Genomic DNA, 13,257 nt, shown 5'->3' with positions numbered 1-13,257 from the left:
TCAATTTGCATAGACTTAAGGGCTGTGTTTGAATTACTTTTAAAGTGAAAAAAGTCAACATGTGCTGCCATTAAACCAGAGGTTCTCAACCTGTGGGTCGCGACCCCTTTGGGGGTCGAACGACCCTTTCACAGGGGTCGCCTAAGACCATCGGAAAACACATATATAATTACATACTGTTTTTGTGATTAATCACTATGCTTTAATTATGTTCAATTTGTAACAATGAAATTGGGGGTCACCACAACATGAGGAACTGTATTAAAGGGTCGCGGCATTAGGAAGGTTGAGAACCACTGCATTAAACAATTAAGAAAAGGATAGCCAATGAGTTGCAAGCTATTGGGGTGGACTGTTCAGCTTATTTTGGCATTATTTTATTTGATTTGATTTGGCTTTCATGAACAATCACACTCCCGCTGTGGCTGTGAGCTCCTGGGGGTGAGGGGAATATGGGGAGGTGGGGGGTGGGGATGCTGCCGTGCATCAGCAGGGATTCAGAGCCTGGCGCTGTGTGGTGGGATAATCGAGCAGGTCTGAGGCAGGTGGGGGTCCAGGACAATGAGAACTACGGGGCTGGCGATCCTTCTGAGTTTGCTGGAGAACTGGGTCGCCATCTTTCTCCAGGCAGCTACCGAATGTCCGATGGGAGTGATCCGGGTCCTGAGAAGAGGCTGCAACATGCTGGGAAGAGTGGGCTTCACCACATCAGGTAACGGTGTGACCAGCTCCTCTGCAAGGCCTGGCACAGAATGTGTGTACGGTTCTCCGCTGGGTTTCAAGTAAAAACCAGAAGGCAGCTTGGGCTCCTGTGCAGAGTAGCGGAGTCCCAGCAAGGCAATCAGCCCATGTCTAAGGCTTCGAGGTGCTGGGCCGTGCAAGTTGTGTGGCATAAAGCACAGAGCTTCAGTCCTCTTTAAACTCCTTGACTTACTGTAACGTTTGCAGCTTCCTAAGGGCTTTTTCTTTAGTGGACCATGAGAATGAGCCATGGGTCCTGCTGGAATTTGTCTAGTAGCCTGGTCACAGCTCCTTCATGTGATAAAGGAGGGCTCCGAATTCTGGACCTGCACCCCCTGGCAGCCCCACACAGCATGGATGTGGTGTTCTGCTCACTCAAAAGCTGCCCCAACTTGGTCAGAAGGAGCCGGCCGTGTGGAAGCACGGTGACAGCATGGTGCATAGAGCTCCTCCCATCCCAGGGCCCTGGCTATGCTGAAATACTGTTAAAATTCAAATTGCCAGAGAGCTTAGCAAGTAGATACATTGCTCAGGTCTAAATGCATGTCTGTAGGTGGTACTGGTAGGGATGCAAGCAAGGTGTGTTCAATAAAACCCACAGGCTTCCTTTTTCTGATTTTTTGAAGGCCCTTTAAACTATCTGAAGGTCCGAGTGCCACTGGGTTTGTCAGAAAATCTTAAAATACAAACAGGAGGGTTGGGTAGGGTTCTGGGGTCAAGGCCCTTTGTGATACAGCCTAGCAACAAACTCACCAATACGTGATCAGATGACGGGCCACAAGGTGGATTGGTGGCCTGAGAACTTGAATTAGACTAACTGAGAAAGGGAGGTGGAAGGACCTTTCAAACTAGTAACCATAGGAAGTCCTTGAAACTAACTCCTCACAGGTCCCTTAGAAAATTTACTGAAATGGAAAAGAATGTTCATTCCATATCTATAGACATTTCTGGAGAATACCCCCACCCACGGCTTCCGCTTCATCCTCTTAGTTTTCACTGCTTTGGAAAATTTAGGATCTTGAAAATTCCTGGAACAAATAATCTGATTACATCTTTGGTGTTAAAAAGTTTTTCACAGGCTATACACTAGGGCAAAGCAGCTAATTTAAAGCGTGTCATTTTGGAAGAACTTGTTAAATTCCTCCAGGAATGTTACAGGTGTGAGCTAAACTTATTGAAGGAGCTACGTCCTGCTAAGCTGTTTACTTGGCTATGGAAAAAGCATGAGAAAAATTCCGGGGAGCCGCTCCAGGAGGTGGGACAATTGCCTTTGTAGAACATCAGGTGCATTTATTTTAAGAACTGCTTTTTCAGTCTTAGCCTTCAAGCTCTTTGGTGAACCCTCAATGTCAGGGATGGCTTTCTCCTACACATCTCACAATGCTGCACGTTATTTGCTGAATCATCAGTTATGCTGCTGGGCTGTGCACGTTCTTTTCTTGCATTAGACTAGCATCCATGATGACCCAGCTTCCCCGGAAATTAGCCCCCCCCCCCCAAAATCTTGGGTGGATCATTGCTATTGCCCTATTAACACAAACATCAAAGTCAGTAATCCACCCGGAGAAGTCAAACCGTGAATCATAGATACATACCAAAATTCAAAGTCTAGCAATATGCATCCTCGATCAGCTTCCACTGTGTCTAGAATTATACTGGCAGAAAAAGAGTCTACATGAAACGAAAGGTTTTTGCTGTAAGAATTCTCTTCCATAAACAACGATCCGCCTGATCTATTTTTCTTTGTATGTACCCAACCAACATAAATATGTCAAAAAGAAAAGTGACCAAAAAATGAGGCTGGTGTGAGAAGAAATCGCTGATTATGAAGGTCGTCAGATTCTCTGTGATACACAGGCCGGGGGCCACAGCCGCCACCTCGGCGGGGCCTTCGTCCGCAGCTGTTATTTGTGCTGGAGTGATTGTCAGGCCGCGGGGACCGCCCAGAGACCAGCAATCACTGGAATGAAGGGGTGGGGGGAAGGGAGGGGGCTGTGGAGCACAACCAAGGGTTACAAGCAGATTTCGGCACAAATAACAACTCCAACATAACTGTTTCAAGTAGAGCATCCGACTGAGACCAGCTTTCCAAACAAACGACTCGTCAGGAGGAACCGGGGTGCTTGCTGGAGCGGACCAAAGGTTTATTCGGAATGACACAGCACTGAGCACATTATCGTTACAGATGATCTGTGAATACAGCGTACGTCACCGAGCTTACTGTAGGACAATCTGTGAAGATGAGCCGCATAAATATAAGGAGGTGGGAATATAGAGGAGCTTCTTGGTAAGGGTTCTTTTGGGGTTGGGTTTCTAGGCCCCGTCATCTAGCCAATCTCTTAAAGGCAGAAGTTAGGAAGTTCGCTGCTCATCCCGACCAGCCTGCCTCCAGCCACAGCAGCCGGACACGTAGAGAATCAGGCTCTGCTTTCTCCAAAGGGACAGCACCCCGAAAAATGCACGTTACGAACACAGACACTGTCGACTGTTTTGGCAATGGGGTGGCTGGTTTTGTTCTGAGGCAAAACTGCAACTGCAACGCCAGACAGAATAAGAGCAATGCATGTATCAATGACACCGGAGAGGCCACGGGCTGCAATGGAAAGAAAGCAACTATGCGTATGTCCTCGGGTGCATACACATAGATCCAGGAGTGATGGGAACTAGCTCGTGCACTGTGTCCATATATATGTATATATAGAGGGAGAGAGAGAGAGACAGAGGTGTGTTGGAAAAGAACACTGAAAACGTTTGCAGCACTTTCGTTTTAAACACAGTAAACTTGTAAGAGAGAGAGAGGAGCGTGCGCACGTGGGCACACCTGCCCTGGGGAATGACACAACCTGTACTACAGGATAATTCAGCACGTCTGCTGCAGGGCAGCCACTCCATACCACACACTTGGTACCACAAGTTAAGGTTCTGGTCTGGAGAAAGCTACTTTAGAATCGGTGGGAGGGGGTCAAGTACAAGAGTCTCCACAGCTCGGACACAGCACAAACAAACTTGTTCTGAATAACATGGGAACCAGTGAGGACTTTCTCCTTCATTTGCTTTTTTTTTTTCTTACACTTTTTTTTTTGCACACATGCTCCATGGATATATCCTTCCAACCTGTATCTGGCATCAGTCTGCAAGTCACTAAGAGTGTAATAGCAAAAGTGAATTCTTCAGGTTTTCATGAAGGTTTAGAAACCTCAAAACCAGGGTCTTCCTACAACCCTCTGGGCCCTACTCCAGGCGCTGGGTGAAGTTCTCTGGGAAGAGGCCTTTGTAGGTGGCGAGGTCTCTGTACTGGAGCCAGTCTGATTCCTTCACTCCCACCAGCCAGCCCGCATCCTGCAAGACAAAGACAGGGTTTTCAAGGTCCGAGCGCTGGGAAAACCTGCACTGCCAGCCATTAAACAAAGTGCTTTGTGTAGTTCTGTGTCGTGGCTCTGCACCAACATGTTGGGTTACATGTAAACTGCTGTGCTGGGGTCAGTGGGAAGGCTGACTGAAGGTTGATATTAATATTATAATTTTGTATAAACTATAGTTAATTGATGGCAACTGGATTATGACTTGAGTTAAGGAAAAGAAAAGGGTTAGAATTACAGCCAGCAAAGTTCAGCCAGTGTGGCTCAGTGGTTGAGCGTCGACCTATGAACCAAGAGGTCACTGTTCATTGACCTATGAACCAGGAGATTCCCAGTCAGGGCACATGCCTAGGTTGTGGGCTCGATCCCCAGTAGGGGGCGTGCAGAGGCAGCCGATCAATGATCTCTGTCATCATTGATGTTTCTGTCCTTATTTCTCTCTCCTTCCCTCTCTAAAATCAGTTAAATATATACATATTTTTTAAAAAGAATGATAGCACAAAGAGAGGGACACATGTGAAAGGATGTCATGCACAGGAACATTTCGTGCCCTGTGGGTCACAGTGAAAAAAAGGATGGAGGACCCCTGGGTTAGAATATAGTGCTGACAAGGCCATCAAAGTTCTTGTATTTCATCCTGAACCACTTGCTAATAACAAACAACTCTGTCATTCCCTCAGCTCACATCATGTAACCTAAATAAACCACATATACCGGGCTTATCAAATAATAACGGCTAGGTATGTTGCCTGATGTTACTGTTGTGTTATTGTTGCTGTTATAATATCTATATTTTCAAGTTTATATAAAGTACAAAGCAGTTTGTTGTCATGATATTCTTGTTGGGAATATTCGTATATTCTTTATAAATTATTGCTTATAAACATGTATCAATTTTATGGAACTGCAGACATTTAGTCAAAGAAAGGTTAAATAACCCATCCGTGTGGTCATACGGCATGGGAGATGACGTGTAAAACTGAGGAACGGAGGCGGCCGTCTGCCCTTGGCCTATGAAGATAAGCAGATCCTACTTGGGTAAAGCTGAGCTGAAGGAACAACATGAACATACAGACCATACGGAGCAAAGCTAGTGGGGAATGACTATCTTTATTATGTTAACCAACACACGAAAGAGATCCCTCTTAAGATGAAGGATGGCCAGATTTAATCTGAACCAATTCCCAATGAAGTTCAAGTACATCAGATAAATGGGAACTCAAAAATTAAAGAAGCTGAATACATTCTCTTGTGATATAATCTGAGACTATAAATTGATGCTTCTATAGAGAAGAAATATAAGCATTTAGACAGGCCAATTTCTGAAGGCAGAAATAATAACAGTGGGAAAATTTGACAATAAAGTAACTGATAATATCCTAGGTGATGACAAAAATTATTCTCTTTAAAATTATGATGTTATATGTGTGAAGGACAAAGTTATACATAAAGTAAAAGATGATAACTAAATATTTTCTTTCCATTTTATTTTTAATTAAATTTATTGGGTAAGCATACAAAAGGCCACGCTTCCCCCGCAAGTGTCTATATTTTATATTTGACTTTATTTACAATGAGTGAAAAATCTAATGGTGCCAAGCACGTCAAGCACTTTAAAATTGTTTCAACAAAGAACAAAAGTAAAGGACTGGCACAAACCTATAATCAAGATATCTGTAATACTCTCAATAAAAATAAATGCAATAAAAAGATATATTGCAAGACATATACCTGATATAAAATTTATATAGTAAATTGAACTATTATTAGCCAGTATCAATCTTTAGCTGAGGTAAATAGAAAAGTTAAATTTTAACTATTTAAAATATGTGGTAGACTAAGAATTTCCAGTTTTGCTAATGGTAAAATAGCTTGTTGCAGACAAATGCTTCTGCAGAGAGCAATTATAAGCACTAGAAAAACTATATATTTTTATAGACCTAATATACGTATGTATAGATATATGCAACTATTTTAATATAGAAATGACTTTGTTACAAAATATATAGTATAAAATATAAGTTTATATAATGGGCTTGTTATAAATAAAGGGGTTGTACTTATATAACAACCATTTGAAGGCACTGGGAGTCACCAAAAGCAGGCAGAAATCAGAGACGGTTTAATTCTTGAAAGTAGGGTGCTGCGTGGGTGGGATCTGTGCTGGTACAGCCTTCCCCTGAGGGCTCTCCTCAGTCTGTGTGTTGCAGGGCATTCAGAGGATAGAGTTAAGGGCTGCCTGAGCAGCTGTACTTTTATGGGGGATATCTTGAAAAAAAAAAAAGAGAGAGAGAGATACATGGAAAAGATACATGGCAGGGAGGCAGAGTTTAGAGTTCAAATGCCATCAAGTTAGGGGGCTTGATAAACCTGTCAGGATTTCTATTGAAATTCCAGATGGGGCATGTCTTAGAGTAGCCGTGGGCAAACTACAGCCCGCAGGCCGGATCCAGCCCGTTTGAAATGAATAAAACTAAAAAAAAAAGAAGACCGTACCCTTTTATGTAATGATGTTTACTTTGAATTTATATTAGTTCACACAAACACTCCATCCATGCTTTTGTTCCGGCCCTCCGGTCCAGTTTAAGAACCCATTGTGGCCCTCGAGTCAAAAAGTTTGCCCACCCCTGTCTTAGAGGTAGAGACAATGGCCCAGGACTAAGAATTTATCCTAAGAGTATGGCAAACCTGAAACAGACCCACTCCAACAAAGTGAGTAAAAGAAACTTCCATGGATTCAAGGTAATTATCCAGTGGCTTGAATGCCTGCTGGAAGAAGTAATCTTCAGAGATAGAAAACAGAATCCAGACTCAATAATGAATTACCCACCGTAAGAAAATTTCCACAGGTGAGAAAAACAGGAAAATGTGACTTACTGACAAAAGTCAATCAATAGAAATGTGTCCTGGATGGCCTAGCTTTTGGAATAGGCAGTGAGGAATTTAAAGCGGTCATTACAAATATAGTCATGGACTTAAATTAAAATATGGTAATAATGAGAATAGATAGGAAATCTCAGTAAAGAAATGAAAACTATATAACAGAACAACATAGACATTATAGAACTATGTAGATAATATCCTAAATAAAAAAGTCACAGGACAACCTTAACAACAAATTCAAAGTAGTGCAAAAAAGGGTCACTGTACTATCAAACAGAGTACCAGAGAGAAGAAAATACTGAACAAAAAAGAATAGTCTTAGACATAAAAAGTCCAACATATGTATAATTGTTTCTTAGAGAAAAAGAGAAGAAAGGAAAAAAGTAAGAAATAACAGCTGAAAATCTTTCAAATGTAGTGGAAAATAATCAGGATACAAGTCGAAGGAGCTCAGTGAACCTCAAGCAAGAAAAGTATGAAAAAACAAGACCTAAGCACTTTATAGTTGAAATGATGAAAACATGATGCTGGGAAGTTCTTAAAATCAGTCAGGGAAATGTAATGACTGCTTTAAATTTCTCACTGCTAATTCCAAAAGCTAGACCATCCCAGGACACATTTCTATTGGTTAACTTTAATCAGTTAGTCACATTGGCCTTTTTTTCACAGTATTAGCTGTGTAGAGACTGGAAAATAATGGAACACTATTTTAAGAGTGTCTGCATTTCCTGAAGACTGAATTTCAGAGAGACATCCCTAAAAAATGGATATACAATAAGAAATGGTCATCTATTTGTATAAAAAATAAACAATGTACTAGGTAATAGCATCCCAAACCTAAATTTTGTGATGTACTATGGTCATAAGCCCTTAAATCCTTTTCAGGGCTGCCTTGCAGCATCTCAGAAAATGCAAACGACTTTAGGAAGTCACTATGCCCAACTGAACCTTAGGAAAAAACTATAGAGCTTCCAGCACTTTCCAATCTCATCCTTTACCTGGTCAGCTTCCGAATCAGAGGGTACCACCAACACCACGTCACCCCTTTGTAAGGTAAGTTCATCAGAATTTGCTGCCTCGAAATCGTGCAGTGCTTCCACCTGCAAGGTTGGAAAAGAACTCACTAATGTTAGGAAGAAAAAGAGAGGTCAGGTCAAGCTCTCCCCGTCAGATGGTCCCCAGGCATCTCAATAGCGTCTCCAAGCTGATAACAATGAAGACCTGTATCTCCCCAAGGGAGGAGAAGGCTCCTGAAGGCAGAAAGGAAATCCTCTTCTTTACTCAATACATCCTATTCTTACAGACTGAAACCAAGGCCCTTGGACGCATATTTAGTAATGCAATACCTTCTGCTAGCGCTGAAATGCCGTGCATTAATTAAAGTTTAATGCTTCATAATTTTGCTAGAGATTTGCATGTAATTATCACAGATGCTTTATTATTGTTTTTGAACTAAAAATGCCTAGCTGAATGTTCCTCTAACCACAGCTTCTGTCGCATTGGGAAAACCGTCGCTTGCATGTTATAATGAAATCAGGATTTAATCAAATTCTGTGTCCAATCTCCTGTAAATAAACTTCCTTCTTTCCCTGTCCTACCTTTTAAACATGATAACCTATTTCTAGTTCCCTTTTTTGAAAGATTTCTTTAAACTTTGAGTATAGGAAATTTCTAAAAAGTAGAATAGTAAAATGAGCCCCATTATGCAGCTTAAATAACGATCTATAATCACACCCAGGTTTATTTTTCCTGTGTCCCTCCCCTCAACCCTACCCATGATATTAAATAATCAGCTCTTAAAATGTGTTGTTTGCATGTAGAATCATAAAATGTCAGAGCTGGAAATTACTATCTTATCCCCAAATTCGTTTTTCTGATGAGAATACTGACACCCAGAGAGAGGGTTACGTGGTCAGTGAGGAGGTTGGAGGGCCCAGCCGGGCCCGGCCTCCAGTGGCAGCCTGCACCCTGATTCCTTGTTCTCTGACACAAAACACAGTGGGACACATGCCTTCACCTGCCACAGGCTTAGTGTTGTCTTCGCATAATTCATTCCTAAATGCATTATACCAGCCGTGGGCAAACTACGCCCGCGGGCCGGATCCGGCCCGTTTGAAATGAATAAAACTAAAAAAAAAGAAGACCGTACCCTTTTATGTAATGATGTTTACTTTGAATTTATATTAGTTCACACAAACACTCCATCCATGCTTTTGTTCCGGCCCTCCGGTCCAGTTTAAGAACCCATTGTGGCCCTCGAGTCAAAAAGTTTGCCCACCCCTGCATTATACCCACCCCGTCCCCCTGGGAGGTAGCAACGTAGCAGCAGTTACTGCCTAAGAAGCAGAGAGAAGAAAAAGATCACAACTCCTCAATCCCACCCCCACAAACAAAAATTTAATACTTCTTAAAAGACAAAGAGCTGAAATTTGACATGTAAAACCAAACGATGGGACTTATAATTCCCAACAATGTTCTATTACGGAGGATTCGCTGCCTTTCACACGTGGTGGAAGCCTGTGTTTCTCGGTGTCTGCTGGGTTGGTTCTTGTAAGGACCCTTCAGTGTATGAAGGCTCTATGTAACCACTCGAGGCCTCTCTGAGCAAGACCTTCTGCCCACAAATTCTGGCCTCTTTTCTCTCTTCCTTTTCATAGAAGCCCATTAACATATTGACCCACTTTCTTTTAAAATATTCATTGGCTCCCTGCTCTGTGTCCTGCACTGTAACCAGGTGCCAGAGTTGAATGGGTGATTCCTGTTTCCTGCCCTCGGAGGCGTGTATAATCCAGCCGGGAGCAGGTGAGCCCAGCACGGGAGGCCCCCACGGAGCTCTGTGGGGAGCAGAGGGCACTCAGGTGGAAGGCATGAACCCATCACTACCAAGGGACACAGCGTTTAACTCTCCTTTGCTAAAAATGGGAAGACATCACTGTAGGTCCCTTGCCCGCAGCACAGAAATCCTGCCCCGTTGCAATGTGATGTTGGGAGGGAGGGGAAAGCAGTGCAGAAAAGGAGTCTGTGTGGCCAAAAAAGTAAAAGTAAAAATCAGGAAACCAAAGGTGTGAGCAGAAGGGCCTCAAAGCAAAGGAAGGACAACTGGCCGCCCGACTTAAAAAATGAAGAGTGGAAAGACCTTGTAGAGGAAGCCGGGAGGCAGTTCCTGAGAGGCCTGGCTCGCAGGCGGAGCGGAGGGCTCGGGCTGGGAGTCCTCAGGGGCCTTCTGCTCAGCAGCCGGCTCGGGCACCTCGCTGGGGGGGCCTGGAAGGGCCGAGTCTGGAGTCGCCTCCTGGGACTCTGCACCTGTCATGATTTCGTGTGCTCCCTCCTCTTCGTTGTTGGAAGCGGGCTCTATGATGACCGCGGGGATGACCTTCTCCTGGGGAAAGAAAGACGTGGTGGTCCTTTGGAAACATCCTCCCTGCCACACCCTCCGTGGCTCCCAGGTTCCCCACCTCCCTCATCCCCCAAACCCAATGTAGGCTTTCTGGCCCTTGGGCCTTCCGCCTTGCAGGACCTTCCTCCTTTCTCTCTCTCCTGAGAGAGATACCCTTCGTGGGATGAATTTCTGGATCCTTGAACAATCACCCAGTTTGGAAAGAGTGAGGTTTCTGTGTAAACTGGGAGGAGGGATAGGAGACTGCAGGGAGGGGGCGGAGTCATGGCGGGTGGAGGAGACAGTCCTGAAAGGAAATGCTGTGGAATTCCAAGGAGGGGCTCATTCTTGCCCTGGCCCATTTGCTCTTCTCCCAGAGTCTCATGGAACTCCCAGAGAGCCCGAAACCACATTGTTGGTAAAGATATGGCCCCTGCTTGCTGATTATGATCAAAGCCTCACCCCAGTCACAGTTTCCGGAATCACGACTCCTGCCAACCACTCCAACACTCTACTGTCTGGGAAAGTAGACCAACGGATCAAGACCTCCCCCTTATGTTTTGACAAAGGTGAGAGCAAGGAGGGAGAGGGAGATTTAACTCACATAAGGAAAGTCTAGAGATATTGCTGGCTTTTCAGATTAATAATAATAATATAAGTTCTATATTCCCTCAGGCGTCAGCGGGCAAAAGCACTTCCATTCTTCAATTTGGAGAAAATAATACACTCTTTCAACAAGTTTAACAATATGTACAAAAGTATTCCTGGCACAGTGACAAGGAAATATTACAATGAATAGAATTGAGTTCTCTCTCCAAACACCATGCTACTTGCTGTGTTTCTAGTGGAAGGAAAGGGGCAATTCAGTTTCAAACTTCGAGTAACCCTGGAGAGACTTCTGGAAACTTACTCTGAGTAAAATAATCAGAGAAATGGAAAGCATGCATGAAGCCCACTCTTCACGGTTAACCTTCTAGAAAGTAGAGGATCCCAGCACGGGGTTGGGAGAGCTGTGCTTGCTCTGGCCCCTGGGCTTGAGGCTCCACAGTCTGGGCTTAGGTGGCTGTGCTGCCTTTGAGCACTGGTCTGAGAAGGCCAGGCCTGGGCGAAGCCCAGCTTCACGTATGTGTCCGAAGGCTCACATGACCCATTTTCCTTTTGAAAGTGCAACATAAGGATGAGCTTTCGGTAAAAGAAGCCTAATTTGGGGTGAATTTGGAGGTACTCTAATAATAATAACCACCACAAAGTAATAATCATAGCAACATGATTTAAGTATTAATCATGTGTTCTCAGCATGTGGTTGGCACCAGGCTAAGCACTTTACGGCCATTTTCTCCCATAATCCACACAGACACCCCATTATTCTATTATATTCCCTTCCTCCTGCCTCCATTCTCATCCTTTTTGTCGTCCGTGCTTCATTCTTTTCTCCATCACTTTACTGCATAGTCTCCTTTACCTCTATCTGTACTTAATTTCAGCCCAGTCACCGTAGCCCTGGGGGCTTGCGTGGAACCCCAGAATACTGACACTGAGAAAATGATGCGACCACTCTTTCTGAGAATTTCCATCCCCTCTCCCTCCCTCCCCCCTCCCCCAGCCCCATGGAGCAGCATGTCACAAAATGGCTACAAATCTATTCCGAATCCAAGAGTTACGGCCATTAACCAATCTACAGAGCATGCCAAAGGGCACATCCCCCAGCACCTCCACGTCACCAGGCACTTACCTGAGGCGCTGCCGCTTCTGTTTCCTCTTGTTGACCTCTGTCACTGTCTGCAACCTCTGCAGTTTCGGTATCAGCCTTGGGCTCCTCTAAACTTGCTCCTTCCCCAGCAGGGAGCGCGGCCTCCACCTCCTTCTCTGCTTCCTCTGCTGGGGCGCCCTCTGCTGCCAGCACGGAGGTTGCATCAGTCAGGTCAGCATCAGTGCCAGGTAGGATCTGCAAACCAGAACCAACAGGAGGGGTCTGTCTCCAGGGCCGCAGTAAGAGTCAGACACGGCTCTGTCTCTTCTCTCCCCTCGGCTGAGGCTCATCAGATTTTGAAGCTTTCTTTATAGTTTACGGAGGCCTAGGATTTAGGGACAGCAACCAGACTGCCATCTGTTTGGCAAAACTCCAACTCCTCTTTTTTAAAAATATACTTTTATTGATTTCAGAGAGGAAGGGAGAGGGAAAGATAGAAACATCAATGATGAGAGAGAATCATTGCTTGGCTGCCTCCTGCACGCCCCCTACTGGGGATCAAGCCCCGCAACTCGGGCATGTGCCCTTGACTGGAATGGAACCTGGGACCCTTCAGTCTGCAGGCTGACGCTCTATCCACTGAGCTAAACCAGCCAGGGCAATACTCATGTTCTTAGAAATTTACTTCCTTCTTTTATGAGAATTCCTTATTATGAGAATTTGGCTCTCCAAAGTGTACAATGACTCAAAGTAGAGTCACTAGCCACTGTGTAGCATTTATTTCTCTTTTTCTACCCTGTCATTAAAGTACATAGGTTTCAGAAAAGTAATCCTTTCACCTGAATTGAGGCATACTTATTTGAAGTGAATTATAAATGTTGATAATTTTTGAAGAGGGATAACAGATTTATATTTGGTGGATGACTGAACATTTCCATAATAGATATTTATGTAAGAGAATTGCACCTCTTGTTTTAAAGAAACATTGACCTTTTAATGGAGGTTATTGTTGCCGTCGAACATAAATTAGGAGGGTATCTTGATTCCAAGAATACTGAACAATTCCTTGTAGTTTTATTGTTGGAGAAATGAACAAGCTTCTTCAGGGTCCTGAGGACCTAACCAAGTTTCTTCAAATTAGAGTCTATACCTAAAGACTGCACACACAATGGCTTACCTGTGGGCTTAAATGCAAAAAGTAAGCTGTG

The 13,257-nt window shown here is 44.0% G+C and overlaps 1 protein-coding gene across 1 annotated transcript; it reads right to left on the bottom strand.

Annotated features, from left to right (window-relative positions):
* Positions 1–3,430: 3,430 nt before the first annotated feature.
* On the bottom strand, positions 3,431–12,304 carry LOC102441719 (amphiphysin-like; the record flags this gene model as incomplete). Its single annotated transcript, XM_006107983.3, has 4 exons — positions 3,431–4,080; positions 7,982–8,083; positions 10,120–10,362; positions 12,092–12,304. Coding segments are annotated over 4 exons (666 nt in total), but the record flags the coding sequence as incomplete, so codon positions are not given.
* Positions 12,305–13,257: the final 953 nt, after the last annotated feature.

The sequence above is a fragment of the Myotis lucifugus genome, unplaced genomic scaffold (genome assembly GCF_000147115.1).
Source record: "Myotis lucifugus unplaced genomic scaffold, Myoluc2.0 scaffold_1621, whole genome shotgun sequence".
NCBI lineage: Eukaryota > Metazoa > Chordata > Mammalia > Chiroptera > Vespertilionidae > Myotis > Myotis lucifugus.
The sequence above is the reverse complement of the archived record's forward strand: the minus strand, read 5'-3'. Positions and strand labels throughout refer to the sequence as shown.